The sequence below is a fragment of the Acartia tonsa genome, chromosome 15, assembly GCF_053477335.1.
Source record: "Acartia tonsa isolate MP-2025a chromosome 15, ASM5347733v1, whole genome shotgun sequence".
Lineage (NCBI taxonomy): Eukaryota > Metazoa > Arthropoda > Copepoda > Calanoida > Acartiidae > Acartia > Acartia tonsa.
The window spans coordinates 9,078,332-9,100,075 of NC_137274.1; the positions used below are offsets into that span (position 1 = coordinate 9,078,332).

The 21,744-nt window shown below is 34.9% G+C and overlaps 1 protein-coding gene across 1 annotated transcript in view; it reads left to right on the plus strand.

Annotated features, from left to right (window-relative positions):
* The window catches only part of LOC145307696 (uncharacterized), a 23,493-nt gene extending 2,202 nt beyond the window's left edge, over positions 1-21,291 (plus strand). Inside the window, exons 3-12 of the mRNA XM_080150194.1 lie at positions 3,050-3,129; positions 6,656-7,951; positions 9,833-9,886; positions 10,367-10,406; positions 11,316-11,460; positions 11,676-11,761; positions 12,903-13,045; positions 13,436-13,495; positions 15,618-15,683; positions 16,727-21,291. Coding sequence (XP_080006320.1) covers positions 3,108-3,129; positions 6,656-7,951; positions 9,833-9,886; positions 10,367-10,406; positions 11,316-11,460; positions 11,676-11,761; positions 12,903-13,045; positions 13,436-13,495; positions 15,618-15,683; positions 16,727-17,274 — 2,460 coding nt within the window. The 5' untranslated portion in view covers positions 3,050-3,107 and the 3' untranslated portion in view covers positions 17,275-21,291. The remainder of the gene's footprint in view (positions 1-3,049; positions 3,130-6,655; positions 7,952-9,832; positions 9,887-10,366; positions 10,407-11,315; positions 11,461-11,675; positions 11,762-12,902; positions 13,046-13,435; positions 13,496-15,617; positions 15,684-16,726) is intronic.
* The last annotated feature ends 453 nt before the right edge of the window (positions 21,292-21,744 follow it).

Genomic DNA, 21,744 nt, shown 5'->3' on the forward strand with positions numbered 1-21,744 from the left:
CTTATAATTGTACATTCTATATCCGCGGAAAGCCGTTTATAATACGATACGAGAAATAACTATTCTCGTATTCATTCGAATCCGGTGGATAGGAACCGGTTCTCATCCATACGAAAAAAACTATGTCTAGTATCGTATTATATCCAGCTTTCTACGAATATAAAAATGTACAATCATAAGATTAAAACCAGTTTTTTTGCCCGTGCCTTCGGCACCTCGGGACTTAAAAAAACTTGTTTTAATCTTATAATTGTACATTCTATATCCGCGGAAAGCTGTTTACAATACGATGCGAGAAATAACTATTCCCGTATTGCTTCAAAACTGATTATTATCTGGTGGATCAGAACCAGTTCTCAGCCATACTGAAAAATTATGTCTAGCATCATATTATATCCAGTTTTAAAACGTACAATCATAAGATTAAAACCAGTTTTTTTTCAGTCCGTGGCTCCTGCTTCTCGGGGCTAAAAACTGGATTTTTATATCTGCGGAAAGCTGTTTATAATACGATGCTAGAAATAACTATTCTCAAGATTATCCATTTATTAGTAGCGAAGCTACTCTATAATTTCAAATTTTAGTCCGTCCGTCTGTCTATAGATTAGAAGATAAATATTCAAGATAAACGACTGAAAAAAGATGTGTTTAAAGATGAAAGGACAGGCAGCTTTTTTGCTTTTTAAATATTTCCCAATGAGACAGCGTAAAGTGACACCAAAAAAAATGATGTTATACAATAGAATTGACCAATGAGAGCCCAGTATACACTGTAATTGACCAATGAGAGCCCAGTATACACTGTAATTGACCAATGAGAGCCCAGGATACACTGTAATTGACCAATGGTAAAATTCTTACTGGCCTCACATTGGTCACTTTGACGTATGACGTCATTTTTCCATATCTTTTGTGTTTTACGAAAGATTTTCTAAGTTTTTATGGATAAGAGTATCAAAATTAAAATACCCGTTGTTCTGAGCATCCAGTATGTAATTTACTTTGACTGTCACAGTCCATAAGTCATCATACAAATATTGAATATTAAAAAATATAAATGTTTCGTGAATTTTTCTCTTCAATATTATTATAGACAGACACACAGACAGACAGACAGACAGACAGACAGACACACAGACAGACACACATACACACAGACAGTCACACAGACAGTCACACAGACAGTCACACAGACAGACAGACAGACACACAGACAGACACACATACACACAGACAGACACACAGACAGTCACACAGACAGACAGACAGACACACAGACGGACAGACACACAGACAGACAGACACACAGACAGACAGACAGACAGACAGACAGACAGACAGACAGACACACAGACAGACACACAAACAGACACACAGACAGACACACATACACACAGACAGACACACAGACAGTCACACAGACAGACAGACAGACATACAGACAGACATACAGAAAGACAGACACACAGACAGACACACAGACAGACACACAAACAGACAGACACACAGACAGACACACATACAGACACACATACAGACAGACACACAGACAGACACACAGACAGACACACAAACAGACAGACACACAGACAGACACACATACAGACACACATACAGACAGACACACAGACAGACACACAGACAGACACACAAACATACAGACACACATACAGACAGACACACAGACAGACACACAGACAGACAGACAGACAGACAGACAGACAGACAGACACACATACACACAGACAGTCACACAGACAGTCACACAGACAGACAGACAGACACACAGACAGACACACATACACACAGACAGACACACAGACAGTCACACAGACAGACAGACAGACACACAGACGGACAGACACACAGACAGACAGACACACAGACAGACACACAGACAGACACACAAACAGACACACAGACAGACACACATACACACAGACAGACACACAGACAGTCACACAGACAGACAGACAGACATACAGACAGACATACAGAAAGACAGACACACAGACAGACACACAGACAGACACACAAACAGACAGACACACAGACAGACACACATACAGACACACATACAGACAGACACACAGACAGACACACAGACAGACACACAAACAGACAGACACACAGACAGACACACATACAGACACACATACAGACAGACACACAGACAGACACACAGACAGACACACAAACATACAGACACACATACAGACAGACACACAGACAGACACACAGACAGACAGACAGACAGACAGACAGACACACAGACAGACACACAGACAGACACACATACACACAGACAGTCACACAGACAGTCACACAGACAGACAGACAGACACACAGACAGACACACATACACACAGACAGACACACAGACAGTCACACAGACAGACAGACAGACACACAGACGGACAGACACACAGACAGACAGACACACAGACAGACAGACAGACACACAGACACACAGACAGACAGACACACAGACAGACACACAAACAGACACACAGACAGACACACATACACACAGACAGACACACAGACAGTCACACAGACAGACAGACAGACATACAGACAGACATACAGAAAGACAGACACACAGACAGACACACAGACAGACACACAAACAGACAGACACACAGACAGACACACATACAGACACACATACAGACAGACACACAGACAGACACACAGACAGACACACAAACAGACAGACACACAGACAGACACACATACAGACACACATACAGACAGACACACAGACAGACACACAGACAGACACACAAACATACAGACACACATACAGACAGACACACAGACAGACACACAGACAGACACACAGACACACAGACAGACACACAGACACACAGACACACAGACAGACAGACACACAGACAGACAGACAGACACACAGACAGTCACACAGACAGACAGACAGTCACACAGACAGACAGACAGTCACACAGACAGACAGACAGACAGACAGACACAAAGACACACAGATAGACAAACACACATCCTGTTACTTTATTATAATTATATTTAGATATGAAGTGAACTACCACCACAAATACTCCAAACCCCTCCCCGGCGGAGGGGTGCGTATGAGCCCTGGATATTTTACAGGTAAACAAACTTATGTGCCGCCAAATTTTCAGTTGGTCAAAAAAATTAATTTGTTGATTTTTTTAATTGACTGTAATTTTAAATTTCTTATTTTTTTCAGCAAATGTTAAATACCTATTTTTAAATTTTTTTTATATCATTTTGAAATATATAATAGAATCTATAAACTAATACTATTCATTTAAATATTAGATTTACATAACAAATTGTATTACAAATTGCGTTGCAAGTAGTAGATTTACTTCTTCAGATGATTTTATATTTCATTTTATTTATAGTTAGAATTAATGTTACATATGGTGCATTATTTGCCAAATGTACCACTTTTCTGCACTACCTCTCCGATTTTGTTAATACTCTATATTTTGGTCCGTTGGGTCATTCAAGGATGCTGGATGGCCAAAAAAAAGTTTCAGAGTCCCTGGATGTCTAGATATCTAGCTATCTATGAAGGTAGGTAACAAAAATGTAAAAAACACCCATTTTTTCACAATTTTAAAAGTTAATTTTTTCATCAATCTTACATCCAATCTATACATTTTATACACCAAAATGATCGTTTATTCATGTAAAAAGCGCACATAATGCTATTTTGGCCAAAACTCTAATTTTACAGGGTGCTCAACAAAAAGTGTATTTTGGATATCTAGCGTAATACCCAAAATACCTGTCTGAAAAAAATCATTTTTTTTGGCTTAAATCCTGTGTTTTATCTGTGTGCATATGTGGTATATAACGGTTCGGACCACCCGGGACTATAAGGTTGTCAAATTTCACTTTGGGACACCCTGTAAATGTGATTTTTGCGTCTGTAGAGCTAAAACTTGGTCCAAATTGGCTATTTTTTTCAAATTACTCTAATATGAGTCTTAGTATGTTTGGCCATAGTGTTTTCTGACCAGATCAATATTTTCATATTTTTTGGACACCCTGTATTTTCAAAAAAAGAGAAAAAAATTTTTTGTTTTTTTTTAATTTTTTTTCTATTTTTAAGTTACTTAAAACTGTCATATAGATACAGATTTTGACTAATAACAATAATATTTGCCTATTTTACAATTTTTTACACTTTTGGGACACCCTGTGCATGTTTTTGAAAAATGATGGTTTTTGCCCATTTTTGGGGGGAAGGAGTCGTTTTAGGGCCATAGACTATTTCTTCATTTTTGTAGAACTTTTCAAGACACATCATTTGTTATTTATGCAAAAACCGCAAAAACCGAACCGTTTTGCCGTTATTCACCGCTAAAGGCGGAATTTTTTTACGTTTTTGCCGTTCCGGAGGTTGTAATTGGCATTTGTGGTAAGAAAACGTTGATTTATCAAAATCCCTTTTAAATACTTTTATTTAGGTAATTTAATTTACTAAATTTCATATTAAGTAAAATTTTTTGTGCAGCTAACCGTTTTTCGTCAAGATGGATTTCAATTGTTAAAACAAGAAAATTAAGTGAATATAACATAAACAATTGCTATAACATAAGTGATTAAAGAAACATAAATCATGTGCATTTGAAATTCCTTTTGACAAAAATCGGTTGGATATACAAAAAAATTTACTTCACATGAAATTTAGTAAATTAAAATGCCTAAATAAAAGTATTTCACAGTTATCTTGATAAATCAACGTCTTCTTACCACAAATGCCCATTACAACCTCGGGAACGGCAAAAAACGTAAAAAATTCTGCCTTTGGCGGTGAATAACGGCAAAACGGTTCGGTTTTTGCGGTTTTTGCATAAATAACAAATTATGTGTCTTGAAAAGTTCTACAAAAATGAAGAAATAGTCTATGGCCCTAAAACGACTCCTTCCCCCCAAAAATGGGCAAAAACCATCATTTTTCAAAAACATGCACAGGGTGTCCCAAAAGTGTAAAAAATTGTAAAATAGGCAAATATTATTGTTATTAGTCAAAATCTGTATCTATATGACAGTTTTAAGTAACTTAAAAATAGAAAAAAAATTTTAAAAAAACAAAAAATTTTTTTCTCTTTTTTTGAAAATACAGGGTGTCCAAAAAATATGAAAATATTGATCTGGTCAGAAAACACTATGGCCAAACATACTAAGACTCATATTAGAGTAATTTGAAAAAAATAGCCAATTTGGACCAAGTTTTAGCTCTACAGACGCAAAAATCACATTTACAGGGTGTCCCAAAGTGAAATTTGACAACCTTATAGTCCCGGGTGGTCCGAACCGTTATATACCACATATGCACACAGATAAAACACAGGATTTAAGCCAAAAAAAATGATTTTTTTCAGACAGGTATTTTGGGTATTACGCTAGATATCCAAAATACACTTTTTGTTGGACACCCTGTAAAATTAGAGTTTTGGCCAAAATAGCATTATGTGCGCTTTTTACATGAATAAACGATCATTTTGGTGTATAAAATGTATAGATTGGATGTAAGATTGATGAAAAAATTAACTTTTAAAATTGTGAAAAAATGGGTGTTTTTTACATTTTTGTTACCTACCTTCATAGATAGCTAGATATCTAGACATCCAGGGACTCTGAAACTTTTTTTTGGCCATCCAGCATCCTTGAATGACCCAACGGACCAAAATATAGAGTATTAACAAAATCGGAGAGGTAGTGCAGAAAAGTGGTACATTTGGCAAATAATGTACCATATGGATTATTGTAAATATTCATATGATTAAACACCATCTATTTTTTTGAATTCGCAATTTCTGTCTGTTTGATACTTACAGCGGTGTCCCTATACATTTATTTAGTTTGGGTTAGGTTAGGTAAGGTTAGAATGGCACCTAAGGAATAACCAATCACCCTAGTGATAAGGCCCTGCAGGGTTATAGCTTTCTCATCCCTGCAGGGTCTAAATATGTTGAGGGGGGAGGGAATGGGGGGGGGGGGGGGTTCAACCAAAATAAGTTGAGGTCAAATCCCAAAAAAGGTAAAATACTTAAAATCCATCTTTTTAATGTTCTCAAAATCTATATCTAGCTGTGTCTTTCTGTTCATGTATACAAATTTTCTGTCCTAGAGTCTTTCTTAAATTGTTTTTAGCTATCTTTCAAATATCTTTCAATGGATCACTTGAAATCTGAAAACAAAACATGAAATAAAAATGTAAACTTAATTTGTAAAAAAATTAATGGCAATTGGTGTGAGAGTTTGATAACCACCCACCCATTGAAAAAAATACCTCCTTTCTATTTTTACAAGCAAAGCTTTTCTATAATTAGGGTTAGTCCATCGGTTCGTCCGGTTTAGATAGCTTTTTTGTTAATTTTAGCATGTTCAAATTGTCTTTAATTCATTTTAATTAATTTCAAACTTTTAATTGTGATTCCTGCAGTAGTTAGGTACAATTTAGAAAGTGTAGCAACTGTATTTGTCAACAAATTTACTTTCCAATTTGTTTCAACTTTTATACATTAATATTCTAACTATTCATTTTTTGACAATCTACAAGTTTTTGTTTGTCCTACTGTTGCAAAGCTTCGCATTTAGGATGTTGTCATCCTAATTTTCATTAAATTACATTTAGGCGGCACCGGGGTCAGTGGAAGTGAATCAACACACAGCAGCGGAATGCCAGCAGCCACAGGGAGTGGAAATAACCTGCGGGGCCCAGCAGATGGCGGCAATGAAGCCTCAGAAGAGGACGAAGATGATGAGGGGGAGGATGAGGAGTGCGGCGAGAATATGGCGGTGTCAGGCAAGCTCGCCATCCATCTTGACACTGGTGAGACATCCCGCGAGTGTTGTCTCATCAATAATCGGACAACACCGTTGGCTGAGGACGGCGGCAGCTGTCGCAGCCAACTCGTGTCCAAAGAGGACAGTACACATTGTTTTTCAGATGAGAAGCCATTGTTTGTTAAAAAGTATAAAGGTAGCGGTGTGTCGTCGGCAACCGCAACTCCGCCAGTGCCCCCGCCGCGCAGCAAAAGCAAGGAGGGCAGCTTTAGCGCAGCGCCCAGTGGAGTTAGCGGAGGGCAGGAACGGGCCAGTCCACGGGGCGCCGCTGCAGCGGCCGTCGCGCTGGCCGGCAACAAAAACGACCGCAGCCCGGCCGATAAGTCGACCTACTATGATGCCCAAGAGGGGCCAGTGTTTGTGCTGGAAGCCGCCGCGAGCGGTGGCGGGGGCCTGGCACAGCCCACCAAACAGGTTCACGGTAAACCGTTTCAAGGGAGTTTGGATGAAAATAAAAACGTGGAGTTTTCTGAAAAGAAAGAAGTGAGAAGTGACGAGAGTGAGGTGAGCCCCTTGTACTCCTGCAGTGATAGGGCCGACAGGGGCGGCAGCGCAGGCAAAACTAGCAGCAGCAGCAAGCATCTCGACCCCAGCCGGTCCCGCCGGAAGGGGGTCGTTTCAATGCCGCCAAATGAACTTAAAGAATACTCGTCGACGACCAAATCGACTAAAAGTGATAGATCCGCTAAGCGGATAAGCCTTGATGACCTCTCCTCCGCTTTTCAGGGAGTGGGGGGTCAGAGCGGCGGCGCAGGGACCGCCGGCGATCTTAAGCGCCAGGGCAGCAGCAGCCGGTCTCGTTGCAGCCAGTCGCCGGCCAGCGGCGGCGGTGCTGCCCATGCCGCCGCCAGCCATGAATACCTAAGCGATGAAAGTGTGCCAAACGGGAGTGGCGGCGACCGTCGTGAGGGTCGCGAAGGAGGCCGGTACTCGTCCTCAAGATCCACCGCTGCCAACAGCCACAGCACTCACAGCGGCGGCAGTGGCGGTGGCGGCGGGATTCGAGAGACAGGGTATCACCACCACCAGCGCCGGAGTAAGTCAGAGGAGAGCCTTCTGGATTGGGTAGATCATGTCAGAGCAGGTCAGTTCACACCAAAACCGTTGGTTATCCGCTGGATTAGAACCGTTTAAGCTATACTTATCCACGGAAAGATGTCTATTAAACGTTTTGAAAAATAACTTTCCTAATAGTAAAAATCTAACCTATAAATGCAGGCATCTGAATGGATAAGACAGTGGACGTTTAATTGATGTTTCTATCCAATGATGGTTTACAAAACTACCCCTTCTTTTAATTGAAAAGTTTGTACACTATTAGTTTGAAAGGAACTATTTAAAATTCAATAAAAGTATCCACAGTCTTGAATGACGAATGAGAAAAAAATTTGGGTACCAGTGTAATTTAGGTTTCAAATTTGGAAAATAGCTTTAAATCTGGCAACACAAATAAATAGAAATTTTAAAATAATTTGAACTTAAGGTTTATAAAGTTAGTTAAGTTAGTAAGGTTTATTACTTGGATCTTACTCCAGATTTTCATGTTCTCTAACAAAGTGAAACTGGCAGCGGGCTAAGAAAAAAATATCCCCCCTTCCCCTTTATCACATTACCTCCTTTTATGCTGGATGAACGAACTAGCCAACAAATGATCTCCATATTAGCAAGCTAAATTAACGACTTTTTCCCCCCTGTCATAATATCCACGTATATTCTACATCAATTGTTAGGCTATATTGCGTACCCCGTAGTGTTAGGGCTTTTTTTCACCCCTCCTCTCAAAAGATTTTAAATTATTTCAAATTATAATGGAGGGTTCTGTGTTCAATAGACACTTTTAAGAAATATATCCCATGTACCGGACATACATAAAGAAAGACAGACAGACATCTGGTTACTTGATCAAATAGGAAAGAAAAATTTTAATCTTGTATAGGTTTAATATTAAAATAATTAAATTTTTAAAAATCTTCAAAAAATTTTAAGAAAAATTTTCGAAATCTATAAAAAGTAAAAGTATAAAGAATAAGGGAGGGATGTGGAAATGGATTATAAATTATATCATTTTACCCCTAATTATAATAAACATAATTGCTCCTCAAGTAGATTTTCATAAAATTTTGTTTGAACTTTTAAGAATAAGAAAATCATTTCATGACGTTTCATGGCGTTTGTATACACAGTTATAAAAAGTTATATCCTAAAATATAAAGTAGTAAGATTTTTTTTGTCTAAAGCTAAAAATAACAATTACTAATGAACTGATTGATTTCTCCTTTTTAAGGAAGCATCTCACAGGTCCCGGTTTAAAACTATTTTCTTTTTAGACTGAAGTCTTTGCAAGGTTTAAGGCTATTTTTTCTGATTTCTCTTTACCCTTTAGTATACATAGCCCCTAGATGCCCTTTGAATAATTAGCTCTAGATATCTTCTTCATCTATCTTCTTTTTAAAAGCGAAGCTTTTCTATAATTAGGGTCGGTCCGTCCGTGCTTTTTTCGTTAATTTAGGCATGTTAGAATTATCCTATCGATTTTAAACTTTGCAGGGCGATTCCTTTAGTAGTTAGGTACGATTTAGAAAGCGTAATCATTACCAGAATGTTTGTACGTCCATTTTAAACATGTTGATTTTTTAAAACTTTTTTAACAACAAATTTTTATGTGATCTAATCATCCGATTTTTGGTATAATGTTATAAGCAAAGCAACTCTATAATCAAGTCTTATAATATAAGTATGTCCAAAAACATTATCCTGTATCAAGCAGTTTTTATACATTTATATTTTGATTATTCAGTTAATTCTGACACTATACAAGTGTCAATGTCCGTTTGTCCTACCGTTTCAGTGCTTCTCTTTTATGGATGTTGTTATCCATGTTAGTTTTTAAATACAACAATACCCCCTTTTACCTTATTCTCTTCCATTCTACAAACTGACCAATAAATCTATCTATCTATCCCAGGTGGACGTGGTTCGAGTACTAGTCATCATAGTTCTCCATTAAGTCATCATAGTCAGGAAATTTATATACAAATCCTTATAATAAAGTAACAGAATGTGTGTGTGTATGTGTGTGTGTGTGTGTGTGTGTGTTTGTACCCAAGGATTTCGCTAACCGCTGAACCAATCGTGTTCTCCTTAATAGGTTAGCTTCTCATTGTTCCGGGGAAGTTTAATAACTGTTTTGGGGGAGGGTACCACCATCTCCCAAGAGAAAGTACAAAAAATAATTTTTCTTACAGACTTGAACGCAACATAGAAAAAAACATTTAAAGTGCTACTAGAGGCCTCTAGGGGCGTAACCGCTAGTAATGGATATATTAATACTTGGTTGTAGCATCAGATTTTCGTTTGCTCTGATAAAGTAATGCTCGCAGCTGGCTAAAATATACGATATATCTCAAAACAATCTTATCAATTTTTGTAACTGTTAATTATGTAAGTACACCAAGACAAAGATTGTTTAATCAAATGGTTGATTTGTATATTATTATTTAGAGATATTCCCCATCCTCAACTAGCAACCCAAAAAGCAGGTATAGTCTCTCAATCTATTAATTTATCAATCTATTAATCTATCTATAAATCTAATCTATCAATCAATCAATTTATCTACCAATCTATCTTTCCATCATTCTATTTACAACCAATCTTTTAATCTAATCTATCAATCTATTATTCAATTTATCAATCAATCTATCAATCAGTCTATCAATTTATCTATCAATCTATCTATCAATCTATTTATCAATCTAATTTATCAATCTATCTAAAAATCTATTTATCAATCTATCTATAAATCTATCAATATATCAATCTATCTATAAATCTATCAATTTATCAATCTATCTATCTTTCTATCTATTGATATATCTATCAATCTATCTATTAATCTATTTATAAATCTATTAATCAATCTATTAATCTATCTATCCATCTATCTATCTATCTATCTATCTATCTATCTATCTATCTATCTATCTATCTATCTATCTATCTATCTATCTATCTATCTATCTATCTATCTATCTATCTATCTATCTATCTATCTATCTATCTATCTATCTATCTATCTATCTATCTATCTATCTATCTATCTATCTATCTATCTATCTATCTATCTATCTATCTATCTATCTATCTATCTATCTATCTATCTATCTATCTATCTATCTATCTATCTATCTATCTATCTATCTATCTATCTATCTATCTATCTATCTATCTATCTATCTATCTATCTATCTATCTATCTACTATCTATCTATCTATCTATCTATCTATCTATCTATCTATCTATCTATCTATCTATCTATCTATATATCTATCTATCTATCTATATATCTATCTATCTATCTATCTATCTATCTATCTATCTATCTATCTATCCATCTATCTTTCAACATAACTATCTATCTATTCATCCATTCTATCTATCTATCTAGAATCCCAGTGCCCAAATCCCTATCAGATGAGAAGAGTCTGGACCCCTCGCCAGATTTGGATCTTATGATGTACAAATCTGGGGGTGGGGTAGCCCCTCCTCCCTCCCACCAAGAGCCAGAGCCGCGGGGCACCAGCCTATACAAGGCAGGGCACACACTTCAATCATCCAGCAGTTTAATTAACAGATTTCAAACAGCTGGTAAAACTAAAATCGCATCTTATTATAAAAAGCTTTCAGTGGTTATAAAATGTACAATTATTTTTGGTACCAGTATAATTTACATTACTTTGGGTACCAGTATAATTTACAATACTTTGGATACTAGCATAATTTTGAAATGTGTGCCTATGCCTGGCAGGACCATCATGTGCAGTCCACAAGGCAACAGAGCAGCATTGACTACCATCCTGCCAGCTACCAGTCACATTATGATTCAACATCCAGGTATACATAGATAGATATATAGATAGATAGATAGATAGATAGATAGATAGATAGATAGATAGATAGATAGATAGATAGATAGATAGATATATAGATAGATATATAGATAGATAGATAGATAGATAGATAGATAGATAGATAGATAGATAGATAGATAGATAGATAGATAAATGGATAGATAGATAGATAGATAGATAGATAGATAGATAGATAGATAGATAGATAGATAGATAGATAGATAGATAGATAGATAGCAGAGTAGTGACTACCATCCTGCCAGCTACCAGTCACATTATGATTCAACATCCAGGTGTACATAGATAGATAGATAGATAGATAGATAGATAGATAGATAGATAGATAGATAGATAGATAGATAGATAGATAGATAGATAGATAGATAGATAGATAGATAGATAGATAGATAGATAGATAGATAGATAGATAGATAGATAGATAGATAGATAGATAGATAGATAGATAGATAGATAGATAGATAGATAGATAGATAGATAGATAGATAGATAGATAGATAGATAGATAGATAGATAGCAGAGTAGTGACTACCATCCTGCCAGCTGCCAGTCACATTATGATTCAACATCCAGGTATAGATATATACAGAGTAGTGACTACCATCCTGCTAGCTACCAGTCACATTATGATTCAACATCCAGGTAGATATATATATGTATATAGATAGATAGATAGATAGATTTCAGACAGAACAACAGACAGACAAAAAAACAGACAGACAAAAAAACAGACAGATAGACAGAAAGATAGATATACAGATAGACAGACAGACAGACAGACAGATAGACAGACTGAGAGACAGACAGATAGACAGAGAGATAGACAGACAGATAGATAGACAGATAGACATACAGGTAGACATACAGATAGATAGACAGATAGATAGACAGATAGATAGACAGACAGATCGATAGACAGATAGATAGACAGACAGATAGACAGACGCATAGACTGACAAATAAACAGACAAAAATACATCAAACAGACAGACAACCAGACATTCAGACAGACAGAAAAATAGACAGACAAACAGATATAAAAAACAGACAGACAACTAAACAAACAGACAGAATAACATATCATAACAACTTAATTACGTTTTCAGGTACAACTTTCCGCACCTAAGCAGCAGCTACGGGCTACATAGCGGTCACCATACTAGCGGTGGGAGCAGCGGTCATGACTACACCTCTTCTGTGAGCAGCATGTACACACCATATCGGTCAACCTATGTTTCAGCAGTCGCAGGCAATATCATGGCTCATTTTACAAAGATTAGTGTTTAATAGTTATTTATTGCATCATATTACAGACAGCTATCCTAGGATATCAAATGAAATTAAACCTGGTATTGAATCTATGATTTGCTGTGAACCGGTTCTAATCCAGCGGATATTATTCGGTTTTGCAGTCATTCTAGAAATCCCTTCTGTACACTAGCGGACAGAAAGACTCATATATACCCATCTTTTTAAAGTCTGTTAGTTTTTTATACGTTAGATCCCTTTAAATAGTTAATTTAACAGGAAATAGACAGATATTTCAAAACTGATTACTTAGGTTTGTAAAGAAACTGTTTCAGCATCTCAGGTCTTAAAAGGTTGTTGTTGTAAAATGAGCTAACATTGGATACTACAGGGACAGGGAAGGACCACTCCTGCTATAGTTTCTGCTCAGGGGCTGGGGCTAGCGGCGCAGGCAAGATAGATAGATAGATAGATAGATAGATAGATAGATAGATAGATAGATAGATAGATAGATAGATAGATAGATAGATAGATAGATAGATAGATAGATAGAAAGATAGATAGATAGATAGATAGATAGATAGATAGATAGATAGATAGATAGATAGATAGATAGATAGATAGATAGATAGATAGATAGATAGATAGATAGATAGATAGATAGATAGATAGATAGATAGATAGATAGATAGATAGATAGATAGATAGATAGATAGATAGATAGATAGATAGATAGATAGATAGATAGATAGATAGATAGATAGATAGATAGATAGATAGATAGATAGATAGATAGATAGATAGATAGATAGATAGATAGATAGATAGATAGATAGATAGATAGATAGATAGATAGATAGATAGATAGATAGATAGATAGATAGATAGATAGATAGATAGATAGATAGATAGATAGATAGATAGATAGATAGATAGATAGATAGATAGATAGATAGATAGATAGATAGATAGATAGATAGATAGATAGATAGATAGATAGATAGATAGATAGATAGATAGATAGATAGATAGATAGATAGATAGATAGATAGATAGATAGATAGATAGATAGATAGATAGATAGATAGATAGATAGATAGATAGATAGATAGATAGATAGATAGATAGATAGATAGATAGATAGATAGATAGATAGATAGATAGATAGATAGATAGATAGATAGATAGATAGATAGATAGATAGATAGATAGATAGATAGATAGATAGATAGATAGATAGATAGATAGATAGATAGATAGATAGATAGATAGATAGATAGATAGATAGATAGATAGATAGATAGATAGATAGATAGATAGATAGATAGATAGATAGATAGATAGATAGATAGATAGATAGATAGATAGATAGATAGATAGATAGATAGATAGATAGATAGATAGATAGATAGATAGATAGATAGATAGATAGATAGATAGATAGATAGATAGATAGATAGATAGATAGATAGATAGATAGATAGATAGATAGATAGATAGATAGATAGATAGATAGATAGATAGATAGATAGATAGATAGATAGATAGATAGATAGATAGATAGATAGATAGATAGATAGATAGATAGATAGATAGATAGATAGATAGATAGATAGATAGATAGATAGATAGATAGATAGATAGATAGATAGATAGATAGATAGATAGATAGATAGATAGATAGATAGATAGATAGATAGATAGATAGATAGATAGATAGATAGATAGATAGATAGATAGATAGATAGATAGATAGATAGATAGATAGATAAATAGATATTACCTCCCACATTTTGAATGTTAGATTATTTAAAAGATTTATATGATATAAAAAATACTTGAATACTTGAAGCAATTGTAGACATATTTACATTATGATACTTGCTAGTCAAGTTCTTTATTGTGCCTACAAAAAAAGGGGATAAATTAAAAAACTTTTGGCCGAAACATCTTGAATGACGTCATATTAGAATAATAGACTACTCTAATATTACGTCATTCGGGATACTTTGGCCAACAGTTTTAAAATTTAACCCCTTTTTTATAGGGACTAAAAGAGCTTCACATTCGGTACAAACTGACAGACACATGCTTATACAGACATCCTGTTACTTTTATATAAGGATATCGTTTATATAGGATGCTCTCTTTTATGTATGATTTATGTAAAACTGTATATAGTGATCTAGCAAAATGGGGATAGCTGTCACTGCTTTTGGCCGACCTATTTTATTGACGTCTGGTAATACCCTATAAACCCATTCTCTTTTCTAAGGGGTTTCTTTCCCACTTCCTTTTCACTTTCCCTCTTATGACGTTAATAGAATAGGTAGGCCAATAGCTGTGACATCTATCCCCATGTTCCTAGGGCACTAAACACAGCTACATGATTTAGACAAAGCCCAAATTGTGTCAAAAATGATCCATGTGACGTCATAAAAATTAGTGATTATCCATATCTTTATTTAGGGGTTTTCTTTCCCACTTCTCCTCTCATCTCCTTCAATTTTATGACGTCACATGGATAATTTTTGACACAATTTGGGCTTTGTCTATTATTTATCTATAAACAGGGAACGTGACCAACTCCCCGACACAAATGGAGAAGGATTCAGGCTATTTTGGTGGCAGCGTTGCAGGTCAGGCTGTTTGTATCTCAGGGATCTTAAGGGATAAGACAATGGCCAATAAATTTATGCACATCCCCAATGATGTTACATAAATTGCCACTTCAGTAGATTTGGAACCACAACTTAATAAACCAACCAATCAAAATTCACTAAAATCTTCAAAGTTGTTAAGCTAACAAATAAGAAAAGGTTCTTATAGAACTTTGGGGACTAGTGTAATAAACTCCTCTCTCTAGTTGTATCTCATACAAGTAACTGGATGTCTCTCTGCCTTTGAGTCTGTAAGACTGTCTGTCTGTGTGTGTACCAAAGGATCTTGCTAACCGCTAAACTGATATGATTCTTCTCTTACAATGTAGCTTCTCATAGGTCCTGAGAAGGTTTGTAACTTATTTTGGGGGAGGGTACCAACACCCTTCCAGAAAAAAACATCAATGTGAAAAGTTTACCCCACCGCTCCCCCTCCCAATTATTTTTCACTTTCTTTTTGATATAAAATTTAAAATTTGAGGCTCGACTTAACCCCCCACCCATAATTAAATATTTAGAAATAACAAAAAAAATATTTTTTCTAGCTTATGGTGATATTGTTTATTTTCTAGTCATTTTATGGAGTTTCGCAGGGTCATGGTCTCTCATTCTTTAGCTAAAAAAGATTGGGTACTTTTATTAAATACAGATTGGTTGGTTGAAACTATTAGTTGACAGCATTTTTGATCTTCATCAGGGTAATTTTGTTTGTCATTATGAGGGAGGATATTAATTTCTTGTCCAGTGTCTAATCTGCAGTATGTTGACCTGTACGAAACAGCTTATAATGTCCAATAAAAAATGACGTCATATAATACAAATGACCTATGATAGGCAAGTATACAATTAACCATTGGTCAATAACAATGTATACTGGCCATTCATTGGTCTTTTTTATTGTATGTCGTAATTTTTTAATGGACACTATACGCTGTTTCATGCTTGTACATAAAAGAATATATTATTTTTTTTTGAAAGGCGGAGGTTTTCAATGAAACTAATCTTAATGTTTAATATTGCAGGTAGTGGAAGCTCCTCCACGTCATGCTGGCGACGACGGTCATACGACCATGACTCAGATTATCTGCGCTATCAAAAGCAACGCGTCTCCAGCCGGCCAAGTGTCACCGACTACATAGCGTCTGGGACAACTAGCAGCGGCATTGGCAGCGGCTCTTCCTCCATCATCGGCCCTGGCCGTGATGGCGGTTTGTCGTCCAGTGGCGTGGGCAGTGGTGGAGTTGGCAGCAGCAGTGGGCTTCGCTCCCGCTCACGATCACGTGTCTCCGATTATGATCCGTATCGTCGTAGCGTTGAAGCAGATCATATTGGTGGTGGCAGCAGCGGTATTGGTAGTCATTTCACAAGCAGCTATGGTGGATCAGGCAGCGGAGCTGGCAGCCACTACTACTCCCACTATTGTGGCCCACGTGGCACCACTTCCGGTGCAAGTGGCGATCTGGATTTAGACGCGTCATCAATGCGTCATCCACGACCGCCTGACTTTCCGCAAATGACAACGCTGGAGGTCAGCGGACGGACTCGTCGCTATCATCCAGCTGATAAATGATAAATGTGTTTTTTTCTGCTTTCCTGTCCACGTGGTTGTCAGTGTACAATAATATCTATCGCGGCGAGAGTATTCATTTTATCCTCAAGCTATGACAGACTTGCCATAACTTTATCTTTTTGTTTATACTCTATAACACCACGTGGTGTGATTATACCTTACACGTGGTTGTTGATAAATAAACTGTATATCGCTCTCTCTTATCACCACCCCGGCCTCCCCTCCCCCCCAAACACAAACATTGCTTAATCAACTTGTACAGTGATCAGCTGTCTTTTTTTTAATTGCAATATATAAATGAATTTATGCAGCGGTGATATGGCGCCTATTAAAATTAAAGCGCTCAACCTGTTTCGTAAAGACCGTCAGGGTACACAGGGTGTTAATGCAAAATTGACACAAATAAAGCTTAGCGCTCCCAACTGGACATTGTGCTTCATAGCCCCAACTCTTGAATTGTTATTAAAATGCTGTTGCTTACAAATAAAGCCATAATAAATTAAAATTGTTATTGTAGCTATAAATTTAAAAGCAAACAAGAATTAGTTATGTATTGAATAGAATTATAAACAGCTTTCCTCGGACATAAAAATGTATAATTATAAGATTAAAACCAGTTTATTTATGATTGTACATTTTTATATTTGTAGAAAACTAGATATAATACAATGCTGTACATAATTTTTCAGTATGGCTAAGAACCAGTTTTTAATTCACTGGATATTAATCGGTTCGAAGCAATATTGGACAAAAAAATATCTCAAACCTACTCATATTATGCTAGTAATAGTAGCTTTTCAAATATTGGTTAAATTCATTCTTAATATAAGTCCTTTAACACCTTGGATTGAAATATGTAAATTTTCTTTAAAAACCTCCAAATTGACATGTCTTGTAAAATATAGAAATATCATTTGCAGCTAAATTATCAGTTTTATTTAAGAGGGGTAGTTGCACAAAATGCTTTTAAACTTGAATTTAGCGAACTGCATATTTTTTCCTGTTCAGTGGTTCAAACTACATCTATAAAGCATATATTTGAAAGAATTTATATTTTCTACCAGATAGTTTTTTAAAATCAAGTCTTGAAAATTATTTTCTTGTGATATATGCAACCTAATTGTTTGTTATTCATCAATGTAAAACACAATTCTATATGTTAAAATCACTACTCTAAGTACCCAAACTTGTTAAATGCACCTCATGCAACTATCCCTTTTAAGTATATTTTTGAAATGTCAGTCAAATAATCCAAATTGCTTGGGCTCAAGTGAACTTTATGATATTAGTGAATTTGTTATGAAAAAATGTTAATTTTTTTTCATTTTTTTCATAATTCTGTCAAATTTTTGCTGATTTTTTTCAAATTCACTAATTTTTAATTCAGAAAAAAACTTTTTGAACTTTTGTTTATAGCATCTCAAAAAAGACATTTTTTGTGAATTAAATTGAAAATGTTTGAGAAATTTTTAAGCCAAAAATAAAACTTGCCTAATAAAAAATATATTCATTGACAATAGTTATTAAGTCAACCCATAAAAAAATTGATTTTGCAAAAAATCAAAAACATTCCAGGTGTAAAAAATTTTTTATTTTGCCTAAATTTTAGTTGTTTTTTTAAATTTAGTAATTTTTAATTAAATTCCAAATTCTTGCAGTAATTATATAATTATAGTATATCTTTGTTAATTTTTAAAATAAATAATAAATTAGATATTTTTTTGTTAAATTTTAAAATTTGTCAAATCTTAAAAAAATTAAATAATTATTTTAATGTCTTAATTTTTGGTAGTGGAACCAAAAGGGGCACTTATGTCCTTTACTTAACCTAACCTAAAAGTACTTATTATTTTACAGGGTTGGGCTGGATACTTTTTTGGCCGGATACCTGATATCCGGCCGATTTCTAATGCCGGATATCTGGTATCCGGCCAGATATTGAGAATGGCTCAATAATCCGGCATTAGAAACCAGCCGGATCTCCGGTATCCGTATAGTTTCAATATCTGGTATTCGGCCGGATATTGATAATGGCCGGATATCCGGTATCCGTATAGTTTCAATATCCGGTATTCGGCCGGATGTTGAAAATTGCCGGATATCCGGCCCAGCCCCATTATTTTATAAAAATTATGTACAAATTAAGATTTTTTTTCCCTAAAATATTTTTTGAGAATTCTTCAAAAAATAATGTTATTATTGTTGGACAAAATTGTCCTTTTTTATAACTAAAATATGTGATTTTGTTTAAATACTATTGTAAAAAAAATGAAATAATTTATCTAGTCATAATAATTAAAATTAATCTAGTCATAAAACCTGTTATCCTACAAAAAAAGTAGAAGGATGTTTGCAGGGGATCTTAAGGTATAAGACAATGGATGATAAATTAAAGTTCGCACCCAATGATGATACACAAAATCATCCCTTCTGTTAGTAAAACTTTGGGTACCAATTAATTTAAAGTCTGATGTCTCCTCCCTCCCTGGATATTTTTCTATAATGTATAACTAGCGGCTACGCCCCTAGAGGATTCATGTAATAGTTATTTCTTTCATAGTATTATAAACGGCTTTCCGCGGATATAGAGTGAACAATTATAATCTTTTGATTGTACATTTTTAAATTCGTAGAAAGCTGGATATAATACGATGCTAGACATAGTTTTTTTCGTATGGATGAGAACCGGTTCCTATCCACCGGATTCGAATGAATACGAGAAAATGCTTTCTTTTCAATCTATGTTAAGGTCAGCTGTTTATCAATGTTTTTTTGTGATTTCTCTTGGGAGGGTGATTGTACCCTCCTGCAAAATAACTATAGACCTTCCAAGGACCTATGAGAAGCTACACTGTAAATGAGAACCATATCGGTTCGGCAGAAACATAATCCCTTTAGATGCTAGGGGCGAAGCCACTTTTTAAAAAAAATTAATCCTGAAAAATTGACAAATACTAAACTCTTACTATCATTTTTAAAAATTGAAAAAATATAATAGGAGTTTTTTATTTGACAACAATTTTAAGTTGTGGATTTTTTCAAGTTTACGATGAAATGTTTCTTGAATCGATCATCTTTAAAAAATAATTTTTGAACTTTAAAGGTTGCTTGCTGCCAAACGGCTGAACGTACATGTTAAGCTTTTTATATTGTTACAAGAAGGCCTCGAAACAGCGTATAGTGTCTAAGAAAAAATTACCAATGGTAGGCCAGTATGCAATTTACCATCGGTCAATTACAATATATACTTGACTATCATTGGTTATTTGTATTGTATGACGTCATTTTTTATTGGACACTTTGCACTGTTTCAAATTTCAGATTATTTGTAGGCCTTCTTTTTTTGTGCGAGCATAATCTATATTTTCGTCGTTTGGCCGTTTAGCTGTACGTTAAAATTCATAAGTTCATTTGAGATACTCGTTACCAGGATTATTTCACCGTGAACTGATTTTTTAAACAGTGTGATTAATTAAAAAAAACTCAATATTATAATAACTATAAAATCAGTGTAAATTAATATAATAATTCTTTTTTTTCAAAAAATATGTAGCACAGCTTCTATATAATTAGGGCCATGTCTGTTTGGTAAAATAGGTAAATATTTTCAACCAGAGGTGGATTCTTAAATTTTTTTTTGGCTCACTGCTTCACTAAAACTTTTTGTGAAAAATCCTCCAAAATCGCATTAAAAATCTACAAAAATTAAACAAAATCCTATGTTAATAACCCTTTTATGATTTTATTTAATTTTTGCAGGTTTTTTTTACAAAAAAAAAATTAGCAAGCCTAACTAATTTTAGTGAGGCAGTGAGCCAAAAAGTTTTTTTTAAGAATCCACCTCAGTTTAAAAAACTTTAATTCCTTTAAAAAAACAACGTTACTGTAGAATTTTTTTCATAAAAATATTGTTGTTACTGCGCTAATTGTGAAACATTATTGTTTTTTTTTATTTAATAATTTTATTAATTAATATCTATTAGCTATATTAGACAAAATAAAAGACATTTCCTGAAATTTATTTATATTTTGAAAAGCAAAGCTTTTCTATAATCAAGTTCTGTCCGTAATGGATAGTTCTTATTGTTAATTTAGACATTTTAGAACTATCCTATCGATTTCAAACTTGGTGATTCCTGTATCAGAGTAAAACACTAGAGGGGGAAGGGGTTAAATAACTGTATCTTCCCATCGCAGTGTCCTTGTGCCGACTCTCAATTGGGTCACTTAAAATTAACTAATGGTGGTGGTTATAGTAAACACAGCCAAGTAGCAGAAAACAAATTGGTAGCAGACGAAAGAGGTCAATGAAAAAGGGAGGGAGGTAGTTATCTGTATATACATCTATCCTATAGATCTGTTATTCCATTAGTAATTCTATCATCTGATTTTTGAAAAACTGATTCATATTACAACAAGGTACAATAAGGTAAGCATCTCTATAACCAAGTTCTATATCCTCAAACAGTT